Raw genomic sequence first — 12,698 nt, 5'->3', positions numbered from 1 at the left:
CTTTTGCAGTCAAACTGGAGGGTTTGATTCGATCCTATGAACACTTCTCTGAGCGTTGTCTTGATCTTAGAGACTTCAACTTGACCTCCACTGTTCCTGTTAACTGACATTGCTTAATAATGTTACCGACTGCGGAAACAGCTAACTGAAAAGGCTTTGCTGTCTTCTTATAGCCTTCTCCTGCTTTGTGGGCATCAATTAGTTTATTTTTCAGAGTGCTAGGCAGCTGCTTACAGGAGCCCATGGCTGCTGATTGTTGGGACAAGGTTTGAGGAGTCAGAGTATTTAGAAAGCTTTAAAATTTGCATCACTTGGCCTTTCCTACAGATGACTGTGATCAAGCCACAGCCCTAATAAGCTGATTAAGGTCTGAGACCTTGGTGAAAGTTATCTGAGAGCTCAACTCATTTGGGGTGCCCAAACTCTTACATTGTGCTCCTTCCCATATTTTCACTCTAAAATCCACAAAACCTTGCTTAAAATGTTGAAGAGATCTTTAACTTCATGCGTTCACACTCACTATTCACAATAATATACATTTTAAGGAGAGGTGCCCAAACTTTTCCAATGCAAACACACTTTCTTCTTTCTCAATGGCTAATAAGTTATAAAGAAGAATATGTGCGCTGAATTTTCTACAGCATTCAACACTTTTTGGTTTTCTGCTTTAATGACTGCTATAAAGCATGCTGTGCAGGCTCTCAGCAGCAGGTTGAGCACAGAATACAGCAGGGGTTTTGATGAGTTCATTAAGAGGCCGTGTCATTTATGCACAGTCACACATAAGGCAATGGTCAGCCAGGATTACCCAGGTGGCCACCGCATGTGGGTGTCAGTTTGATTTTCAGACTCCTTAAACCACGCTGTTGCTGCACAACCTGGTAACCACTCTGGAAGCATGATGCCATCGACACATTGTGTTGAATTCAGTGTCATGCATGCATGTTTGCAGTTGGAATACAGCTGGAAAAGCATTTCAAGGACTGAAAGGAGAGCTTTTGCATTAACGTTGCATTGTTTTTAATGTGAGGAGGACAGTGGGAACTCCACTTCACTTCACACTGTGGTGAAAAGGAGGGGGGGGGGGGGGGGGGGGGGGTAGGAGGTGGGGCGCAGGAGATGAAGCCCTAACAAGATTTAGTCTAAGGTCAGTGGAGCCACACATGTAGTTCAAAACAGATGATTTAAGCACTCTGCTGTCTCCAAACACAGTTACATTTTTAGCACATTTCAGGACCCAAAGTCAGTCAGGACTGAGCGACGGCGGCGATGCATCTGAACCACGAGAAGTTTAATCAGCTCCTTCTGTCGCCTTTTACAAATCACTATTCAGGTGGGCTGTGTTCATAATTCATCAACATGGGTCAGGCTGATGATCATGTTGACTTAACATTTGGTCTGACATTTCAGCCGTGCTCATGCCTGTCATTAGCTCTCGCCACACGCCACCTCATCAAAGTCAGTCACACAAGAGAGGAGCAAAAAAAAAAAAAAAAAAGAGATGAGGAAGCAGAAAAGGGACGGAAAAGAAGAAGAAGAACGGAGTGGATGATATGATACAGTATGATTATTACACCTCATGCTGAAGAGGTGAATCTACAGCCGCTGCGCTATTTGCTCATTTGATCATTTTGTTAAACAAACATTGCAATAGTGGGACGACAGTGAGGGATACAGACAGACACACACTTTAATCCAACAAGCACACACATGTGCAAAAAAAAATCACGCACGAAACCAGTGAACCAAAGCTCAACCCCCGGCCCAGCCTTCCTTGCGGTAAATCTGTATCATCAGCCGTCATCCAGCACATCCCTAATAGGAAACGAGTTGGTGCCAAAAAATGTCGCCGCGCTGAAAAACCGGAGCAGCAACACATTTCAGCCAATAACAACACCAACATGTTGATTCCAGTGGGGTGATATTGGATGATATTGACTGTTGGGAGTATTGCTGTGCTTCTGAAAGTCATTTCCGACCAAAGCAAGGACACCGACACACATCCAACAAGCATCGCGCGCGCACACACCGACACCAGCGCCGGGCAGGTCGGACTGCAGACAATGAACAGGGGAGCGGAGGCAGTGCATACTGACAACCCTCCTTTCTGTGGGTGACAGCTCTCCATCAGTCTACATCAAACAAGTGCATACACACACGCAGACACACACACACACGCACGCAGACACACAAAAGAGGATACACTCTAACTGATTGGCTGGTGCAAACCTGTTTCAACCTGTCAGGCTGTTGGATATAATAGGAGACCAAATAAACTATCTGGTACTCTGTATCCAAGTGTGTGTGCGTGCGTGTGTGTAGACAGGAGACGTGTGCACACCAGACTCATCATCTCAGTAATTGATGGTCATCTGTCATTGCACTCTGTTGATAATCTTCTTTGGGACAGGGGTTTGTCTGAACAAGATGAACACCAGTCTATCTACTGTATCTGGAGAGACTAATCTGTGTTCTCATTTGCTGAAGCACAGACGGTGACAGAACGGTCTGGCTAGTGAAAATGAGATGAATCGCAATGAAGGCTGTCAACAGGATGACTGTGTGAGAGGTGATACGAGGGAAAATATAGAGCGCTCGTACCTGCAACTTGAACCAGATCTGCGGTGGTCACGTTCTTGGGGTTGGGGCCAATTCTGAAAGTCAACGCTGGGCCCAGAACTCTGCAGGAAAACAGCAAAGAGAGAGCAGGAAATTTAAAGGAATAGCTTGGCATTTTGGGAATTGTGCTGATCTGAACACACCTGACCAAATAAATACACTCCTGTGTTAATCACCCCAGCTGTCTACAGGCACAGCATAACACCTCACATTTTTACCAACCATTATGCGCATGTAAACGCAATCCAAGGCTTATTTTCATGCCTCAGGTCTATTTCCTTCAGCTTTAAGTGCAAAACTATAGGGACTGTGAAAACGTGGGTGATGTACTCTTTGCACCCAGCGGAGACTTCAGGAAGTTTCTGCACCCGGCTAAGAAATAGTGACCTTTAGAGGTGCTGCTAGGTGGATTTTGTTGTCTTTGGACAGAGCCAGGCTAGCTGTTTCCCCCTGTTTTCCTGTCTTTCTGCTAAGCTAAGCTGAGCAGCTGCTGGCTATATGTTCACTGGTATTGATCTTCTTTAACTTCTTTAACTTATGTTTGACTTTGCACAAATGCACAAATAAAAGGTGTGAAGATGCAAAGAGAGGCTAAACTACCAGATGCCGTATTTCTGAAAGGCATACAATCACCATGAATTCTTCTTTCTTTTTCAGTTTGAATTTGGCCAAAGACCAAAGTGCAGTCATCAGCTGAGCACCTTGTTTTCTTTTCACTACAATAACCTGCCTGTACTCCCTGTGCTTATATTCTCGTCTGTCTGGTCAAGAGTCAGCAACAGACTTCTCCCCCTGGAGCAGAATAAATATCGAAGGTCCCTGAGGTTGGCCATGAAATAAAATCTAACGACCCCACCAGACTCTGTAAGAACTCCCAGCAGCGGTCAGGAAAAACAGCGTACTTAACTGCGAATTTTGAAGCAAAATCAAAATCACACTCAAGTCTTCTGTAACCTACTAAAATCCCACATGAAGATATTTTTGTAAGAAGCTCAAAAAAAGAGCATTTTTGACAGCTAAGAGAACAAATACAGAGTGACTTCATAGTCCTGGGGAGGGCTGTCTTTCAAAGCAGGTTTCAACAAGGCAACAATGAGCATTTCATCCCCCTATGAATGATGAAGACCCTGTCGGGGCCAATCAGTAACAAACATGGCACCTTGTTTTGAGATGTAATTGTAGTTCCCCAATGGGCCAATTAGAGCTCTGAATGCTGGAATGCAGCAGTGAGATCATTTTGCTCGAGTTTTGTCAAAATCAAAATGAAACCAGTGATATCTGAGGTATGGATGATGAACACCTGGCATGAGAGAGCACATGATCAATGCAGGAGTCACATGCATCACTCTCCCAAGCTGGTTCACAGTTCGTTAGCGAGGCTTTTAAAATGTGCTCCACACGGTGAGAATCTGCATCTTATCAAGGACCTTTTGTCTTTTAGGTCAGCATATTTCAGCCTGTCTCCAACACATTACTTGTTTGAATAATTTCACAGAATCGAGTCTCTTTCTTGATTCTAATGCAGCCCTATTCTGTATTTTTCAATATACTGACATTTGTGGAAAATTGTTTTCCAGATTGATTTGTGCTTGAAACAGGCCGACATAATCATAAAGCACCGGCAGTTTTTGTCACTTGTTTCAGGAAAATAAGACTTCTGGGCTCAATAAAAGACAGACTTCGCCTGATAATATGATTTTTTTTGGAGTGAATCTTCCCTTTTAAGACCATACCACTCTTTTACCATGTTTTAGCCCAAGGACTTATGATCGTAGATATGCTTTTCCAGCTAGCTATTGATTTCCATTCATTTCGCCTCAAAACAATTTCTGGTTTTTGTTTCATTAGTGTTGCATGGCAATACAGTTTAGGCGCAGATACTGTGGATTTGAATAGACTTCACAGCATTTTGATGCAATGACAAATTAACTCTGGTGATCCAAGCAGGTGTTTTTGGAGCATCCCACAACTTTCCCAGTCTTTAGTTGGTTCTGTCCCAACTTGATGAGGTAAAACATTAAATATATTGTCTTCGTACTGTTTTCAATTGCATATGTCAAAAAGGATTACGAAGTTATTACATTCTTTTTAATTTATGTTTTGCACAGTTGCAACTTTTTCAGAATCAGGGTTGTTGAATAATAACGAACTTATAGAAAGACAGAGAGAAGATGGATACAGGCCAATAGTTAGTCCTGAATTTCCATAATAATTAGTCAATATGAACATAAATGGCGAGTTGAGATGTCTACTTGTGCCATCTTTCCATCAGCTCTAAATCACTAAGCCATTACAGTACATCACGGTGTCTTAACACTTACTGTAAGTCTTGGAAAGTGTACATACATTTATAGTGCGCCTCTGCAGAGTGAACAACAGAGAGGGAGATTCATCAGACTGCCAGAGTGCCGTGACCCAGACCCACTCACCATCAGTCAGCCCGCTACACAGGCAGCTTCACTCACTCGGCCAGAGGCGATATATGAGCCGGCACCGGCAGACAGACGGACCCAACCATGCACCGATGCATTTGTGAACATGATCACACACATACATACACCCACACACGGCTCGAAAAGAAATATGTCCTTCTCTAATGCCTTCACCTGGGCTCTGTTTGCTCACGTAAATGTCAATATTTCCACAATCTTTACCCCTGCCTCCATCCTTCCTGGATGAACGTATTCTGCCAGAGATCTCGATGCATCTCAAATTGAACTGACGTGATTTTTTTTTTTTTTTTTCCAAGCTGCACAAACCCTATTTAAATATACTAGGGGGGAAACACTACCACAGTTGGGAGATGAAGTTAAGACAGATAAGTTATCTGGAGGACTTCACTCTGTCTCCTGTGTTATCGGATGCGTAAGCTTGGACTTCATATTGGCGCTGCTGCTGGGACATGATGAGTGTGTATGTGCAGACTGGTTGGCGGGATATTGGCATGGAGTGTGTGTGTGTGTTTGCGCGCCTGCACAGTCTGTGTGTGAGGATGGACTTGTGAGTGTGTATCCCACTCCCCCTAGTGTTTCTGACGAGCAAAGCACTTACGTCATCTGAAAAAGGCACATATCATCCCCCCAGCCCATCATCATCCAAAACTGCTATTTCAAATCTCTTTTGAAAAGGGAATATTCCGCGCTGATTACTGCAGCGAGAGGCTTGAACATAATTGTGTGCGGCGTCTGAAAATCTCAACAACATCGAAAAAACCCTCAGCCTCCTCTTCTCATATTCTCTGTCTGAAATTCCTCTCTGCCTTGCCTGTTGTCATATTTGAGTATCTCTTCTCCAGTCTTCCTATCAGGGCTCATCAGAGCGAGCGCGAAGCAAGCGGCCCCCGAAGCAGGGCGGCGCGCTCTGACCCAGCTCTCGTACTCGAGCCGCCTCATATCCAGACAGAGGCTTTCAAACACTCACCTGCCGTCGTCACGCAGCAAGAGGCACAATGGGTTTGCGTCACGTCGTCCGCCTTGGCTACTTCTACACAAATGCATTTTCATTACTTTGTAAAAGGAAAGAGAACAGGGGTAAACAAGCCCAACAAAGAGGGCATTTTCTGTGTTTGTCTTCTGTATATAATACTGTTATCAATATGAGGTGAAATACAGTGTGAAAGCTTGATTTAAGGCATCTGTCTCTGACTTTCACACTGGCTTAACAGCTTTAATGCACCGTGCATTAAAGCTGATCAAGGAAATATGCAGCATTTAATCAGGTAGTGTACTTCAGTATGTACATTTTATCTTATTTTACACATAAACCTAAACTATAATCACTTAGGAGATTCAGATTTTACACTTGTTACATATCTGCTGCTAAACTATGATGCTTATTTGTATGAAACTACACAGTCTGAAGCAGGGGAACGCAAAAAAAAAGAAAAGTAAGAATAAAGGGGGAAGAAACAAATGAATTTTAAACCATTAAAAGTATGCCGAATTCGCTATTAGTAGTTCCTGCTTGCAATGCAGCCACAGATGTACAGACAACTATCACTGGATTATTTGATACTTAAGAAAACCTAAAAACGTGAGATTCCTCAGGCACTTTCTGCAGCGTCTCTTGGGTTGATGATATCTTAGCGGATTTATTCGTAAAAGGACATTGGAGTTAATGACGTCCTCAGAAAGTGTGAGTAACACTGAATCTAAAAATATGTGTATCATGTCTGTGTGTTTGGAAACCTCTGCGTTGATGCGTCTGTGAGGCTGGATGAGACTGTTGGAATCAATAAGACGATATTAGAGGGTTCTGCCAACAACATATATATGCCAAAATACAGCAAATGTATGCGAAATCATAGGTAATAATGAAAATAAATGTAATTAAAATTTGCTCAGAATCTTAAGTCAGTCCTGTACAATGATAAAATACGTATGTTTGTATTGTAATGATAAGATTCCAGTGAAAGTAAAAAGGATAATATTGAATTATCACTGAGCCCTTTTCATCAACCAGGAATAATTTGCCAGTGATATACAGTAAATTTCTAACGCTGTGCAAAATGAGCACTTTTATACTTACTATATTTTGCTGATAAAACTTCTAAACTAAACTTTGAATGTATGGCTTAGAGCTGTCCTAAGTATTACTATATTGTCGTGCTACTACTTTCACATGAGTAAAGGGTGTGAATTCGTCTTTCACCACCGGACATATGAATAATTGCATAGAGCAATAACGTCACTGGCTACTCATCAGCATCCAGATAATGACATTAATCATTATGTCAATCAGGAGTTGCTTCTGAGTGATGTGAAATGACAGGTGTAATCACAAGGTTGACTCAATCAGTGCCAGCGCGGTGACACGTCCTGGTGTTCCTGCTCATCAAAATCAGAAGCTTGAATTAAAAGATGGAGATCATAACGTCTCTTTGGTTGCATTTGTTTTGAGGTCACTGTGTATTTTCAGCGTTGAGCTCTAGACTACAGAGTACTGTCAGACAGTTTACCCTCTCAGTAGCTATTATCTGAGTCAGAATACTCTGTATCTACAGTTACAGTGCAGCCACAGACTGCACTGTGCCGGCTTTGGTGTTCATATGCTGCGGGTGTTACTGAACCACCCAGACTTCACTTCTCCTGCAGGAGCGTCTTGAAAGGCTTGTCAGATCTTAGGCGAACACATCTCCTCTGCCTCCTACATGGTCTGACACCAAATGTACAGCAGAACTATGGTACAAGCACAAACCAGCCTGGGTTCAAGGACAGTTCGCCCGCTCATTAATATATTAACCGCCTCCTGCTGGACTACTTTCTCTATTTCCAGCTCTCGATCCACTGCTGCTTCCTTTTCTCTCTCTTCCTCTGTCTGCCTCTAACTGAGCATCGTTTGATGGCTTGACTGCTCTCTTTTTGACAAGGCGCACAGTGACAATAGTGGCGAGGCAGTGTTTTGAATACAATGGAGACATCAGTATGTGTCTGGAGGTAATTAGGCCTGATTTCACTCCCTGCGAGAAGTCAAACACTCCAAAAGGTCAGAAAAACAACAAACGCCTACAGTCTCTGGCAGTGTGGCATAGAATTTTCTCACAAACAGTCCTTGCCGTGTCTGGACAACCTTCACTGTTTCCCCGAGCTCAAAAGCACACAACAAAACCATTTCAAATGCTTTGAAAAGGGGCAATTATCCTTTATGCAATGTATGACTTGTAAATGGCAAGGTGAATCATTATTTGAGACCGTACGGGATGTTTGGGCCTGTACATACGAGAGCTGGGTGAGGTCCGCGGCGTGGAGGTTCAGCCTCTGCGTCAGCCGTTCCATCAGGTCCGAGCCCTGGTCAGCGGTGAGGGAGCTGGGGGAGAAACGCACACAGACAGCTGGGCGTCACTTTCAGAGGTCCATACCCACACGAGATACACACAGCTATTCAGCCGTTAAAATGCTATTTTTTTTAGGAAGATACTGCCACAATTCATACCCACAAATGGGTCATTGCACACAAGCAAAAGCTACGGTTGTCTGAATGGATGTACTGCACACATGTACACACTCGCAGACACACAAGGCACGCACAAACACAAACAAACACACAAAGAGCTGTGCCAAGGGAAAAGGGATCAGCTGCCTCTTCAGGCTTGGTAAATCACCCGCTTTTTTCCAGCAATGAGACAAACAATAAGGTGCAAATGGAACCTGCATGAGGTGTAATGGCTGTATCATATGGACGTGCCTTTCTCTCCCTTTCCTTCCCTCATCCTTCTTTTTCTTCGCCCACATTCGCTTTTTCTTTCCCCCGCGCGCACGTACGCTCAAAGTAAAACATGATAACACAAAGTACACAAACACGCCGGCCACGCACGCTCCCTCGCGGTGAGATGAGAATAATAAGGTGCAAATGGAATGGAGGTGAAGTGTAATGGTGGTCTGATAAAGCCATGCCTCATCTCAGCTCAGTCCGTGGCTGCTCTCTCACTCAGAGAGTAAATCGCCAAGGAAATAGACCAAACAAAGGCAATCTGCAGGCCAATGCGCTGGATGGAGGAAATGAGAAGGGCACACACACACACACACACACACACACACACACACACACACACACACACACACACACAGAAAGCTACTTTATTGCTGACAGCTTAACCTGGAATCACTGAGACTGCCAAGTGACTGCAAGGTGACATACAGCAAAAAGTCATGGATCATAATGAGACATTGTTCAAATTTTCCCGAGCACTCCATAGCAGAGTAATGGGAAATTAACTGGGAACCAATTCCATGCAGCACTGGGTACTGAGTGCATTATCAGTTATATGTTTTTTCTCAGCGTCCTCCCGCGTTAAAAACGTACAATCATTAGACATCATCGGAGTTAAAAATGATGCTGAGACGTTGTTTTGTTTGGCCCACATTTGACACAATACGGCAAGCAGAACACAGAGCAGCGTGCTGTGCATGAGCGGCTGGTTCACTCCACCTTTGAGAGAGTGGGTGGCTCTTTTTTTCTCCACTTTTTGAGGGGTTTTGAAAGTTAAAGATTCGCCGAAGCAATTCCAGACACGTTTGCATCCCTCTGCGGTAATTCTAGCAACTGGAGAGCTCCAGGAGTGACTTGGTTGTTGATGCTAGCACTTTTCCCCTTGGGTTTCTCTCTCTGTCTCTTTCTCTTCTCTCCATACCTTTCCACTCCCTCCCTTCCTCCCACTTCCCCCCCCGTTCCCCAAACCCCCCACTACCACCACCACAATGTCAGGAGCTGTCAGATAAGCAGGTTTGCGTAGCCTCACTGCAGGGTGCGAAGGAGCTGGGGATAACAACCGTGCAATCATGAGGTCTGCAGCAAATGCAGACACCTCTATGGGCCAACTATAGGTGTCCACTCGGTGGGCTGAGGACAGACGAGGAGGAGGGGGTGAAGATGTTTCATTCAGAAGGTGACCTGTTTCCTTTCCCCTGCCATATAATCAACTATACCGTGTGTTTACATCTTAATCTGCACTTCTATACGTGCGGCAATAAGGCGACACAGATTGTGCCCATCGGACCTTTATGAGCCTACGTCTGTTGAACAGGTGAAGGACAACCCACTGACACCGGACTTGATAACGCCATAAAGGGATTTGAGAGAAGGCCACGGGCGAAGACACAGTCGATAGGAACTTATCTTTGCTGAGCCTGAGCTGACTGAGAGGTGAGAGCGAAGGAGAGAGAGAGAACTTGGCTACCCTTCCTGACAAAGTATCATCATTAAAGCCGTAATACGGCACAGTAATACCCACACACAGAGGGATTTATCATCCCCGCCATTGTAATCAGGTGCAGCACACACTAAGGATCTCAAACTACAGTATTCTTTTCCATAAAGACGTGAATACGTGGGCGGTTTTGACAGAAATTGCGTCTCTTAAAGGCAGTTTTAAGTAACCGAACAAAGCAGATATATGCTTGGTATTAAGGTATGTAAAATGAGTCTGCCTTGAAACGGGTCCAACAGTGCAGCTGACGACTGTTGAGTGGAGCAATAAACTATAATATGAAGCTGTGAGCTACACCATCAAGTCAGTTTATAATAACCACTTAAAAATAGGAGAGTAGCTTTTACAAGATTGTTGTTGATGTCTTTTGCGTGTGTGTTTTCGAGGACGATGACTAAGGTAAAGCAGGATTTAGGCATGCAGGAGATCAATCCGTTGTTAGTGTTTGCAAGCCTACATCTGTAATGTTGTCCTGGACAGCTGCCACAGCATGTCTCTCTGTACTGTAAAATTCAGTGCAATGCTGTTTTCTAAGCAATGTTTTTAATTATTGTTTATCTTTATTGGGAAAAGTACACATCATATCAAATGCTGACAGAATAAAATGTCTAAGATTCTAATAAAAGGCGTCTAATCGGTCATGATTCAATTCAACTCAGATTAGAATCTTGCTTATATCAACATGTTTTACTGTATAGTTGAATCAAACTCACTCTGAGCCGGTGATAATGTAGCCAAAGTGTCTGTCCTTCCCTCTGCTGGAAAACTCCTTCACCCCCACGTGGACCAGCTGAGTTTTGACTCTCATGTCCTTCTTCTGCGGCTCCTCCAGCTGCTTCTTCCCTGCTGGAGCCTGATGCCCCTGCATCCACCTCTGGATCTCTGAGTCCACCTGAGCGTCAGGTCCCTCTGCACCACCGGTTAATCGCAGGGAGGAGACCTCCTTCGCAGGCACAGCCAGAGTCTTCTCCTCCCAGTAGTGGGGAACAAGAACTTGTCCCTGCGTCGTCCGGCTTTGGACACTCTCCAGCCCGACCATTTTCTGGAGGGGAGCTGGTGGCCTGATGTTGACCTCTGGCGCGTTACCGAAGGGCTGCAGGTTGAGGTAGTCCAGCAGCTTGGAGAAGAAGGCTGCATGCTGTGTTGAATCAAAGAAGATGTCTCTTCAGAATAGTCAAAGCTTTTTCTGCTTCATTTTACCTGTATACTACTTTTACCTTGCTTTTCAGAGACTTTATTAAGTACTGAGGAAAAATTAATTAGCATCCTGAATAGAGACCTAAATTCTTTCAGTCACTGAAAAGGTATGAATTTGTGTTGCATTCACTGACATTTCTATGTCTGAGTGCTGGTCCAAGGTCTGATGACATCCTTTTTCTTTACAAATTATTAAAGGGCGCATCAAGTAGCTTAGCTTACTTACTTTAAGTTAAACAAAAGATTTACAGCATCATGCAAAACTAGTTTAATTCATGTTGCTTTTAAAGTTCCTGCACTTGTGAGTTTGCTTTTGAGAACTAATAAATTAAAAGTAAGGGTTGGTCTGCACAACTTTGAAATCATCCCGATCTGAAGTAGCATTCAAAAGTGAATAAAGTGTAAGTCTGGACATGTCTCGCTCCCTGAGAAACCAATTTGTTGGCTGAGCAGAGTAATTTTAAATTCACCTTGTCAACAGGCTCTTTGTCTGCACCGTCTATTTGTTGGCCTGGAAACAAACACAATGTATGTGAGCAGATTGTGTGAAAACTCAAGTTCTCTTTTGTATTTAGCAAAGCAAAAGCAGTTATGACTAAAAATGAAAGACTCAAAAATACATTTGGCAGCACTTTCTATGAGGATCATACAGACAAAGCATTATCAAAGCATTTATAAATTTAGACTTGTGTCTTTGACAGAAAATAAACACATAACTACTCCAAATATTGCCAGCTTATATTCTCTTTCTCAACAGAAAAAACGTGCACCTTGTTTCATTTTTAGTCTGTCTTTCTGGTTTAGATCCTGCCCTTTGTCTGATTTCAGGTCTTGGTCTTGATTCAGTTGCATGGCTGCCAGTGGCTCCCTGTTACCCTCCTTGCCCCCCCTGGAGACAGCGGCTCCAGATTCTGGCTGGGCCTCAACCACAGGCCGCTTCTCGTGCACCTCCTGCAGCGTTCCTGTGATGACCTCAGCCAGCTGGTCCAGGTCTTTGCCCATCAAAGCCTCCATGTTGATGCTGTGCCTTCCCAGCTGGTTCACCATATTCTGGATGAATTGTTCTGGACAGGGAAGACAGAAGAATAAGAACCACAATCATACTAAGAAGAGAACAAAAACCCTAAAAAACAAGGCATACTGGTGGTAAATATAGAAAGCCAGGGTGTGAAATGTT

General features: G+C 43.8%; 1 protein-coding gene across 2 annotated transcripts in view; it reads right to left on the bottom strand.

Annotated features, from left to right (window-relative positions):
* Nucleotides 1–12,698, bottom strand: part of ptprn2 (protein tyrosine phosphatase receptor type N2) — a 122,896-nt gene that overhangs the window by 77,862 nt on the left and 32,336 nt on the right. For both annotated transcript variants that reach the window (XM_076761378.1, XM_076761379.1), the window contains exons 6-10: nucleotides 12,292–12,585; nucleotides 11,992–12,032; nucleotides 11,038–11,462; nucleotides 8,338–8,424; nucleotides 2,602–2,681 (exon numbers count right to left, since the gene is read on the bottom strand). In XM_076761378.1, coding sequence (XP_076617493.1) covers nucleotides 2,602–2,681; nucleotides 8,338–8,424; nucleotides 11,038–11,462; nucleotides 11,992–12,032; nucleotides 12,292–12,585 — 927 coding nt within the window. The remainder of the gene's footprint in view (nucleotides 1–2,601; nucleotides 2,682–8,337; nucleotides 8,425–11,037; nucleotides 11,463–11,991; nucleotides 12,033–12,291; nucleotides 12,586–12,698) is intronic.

The sequence above is a fragment of the Chaetodon auriga genome, chromosome 21 (genome assembly GCF_051107435.1).
Source record: "Chaetodon auriga isolate fChaAug3 chromosome 21, fChaAug3.hap1, whole genome shotgun sequence".
Lineage (NCBI taxonomy): Eukaryota > Metazoa > Chordata > Actinopteri > Chaetodontiformes > Chaetodontidae > Chaetodon > Chaetodon auriga.
The sequence above is the reverse complement of the archived record's forward strand: the minus strand, read 5'-3'. Positions and strand labels throughout refer to the sequence as shown.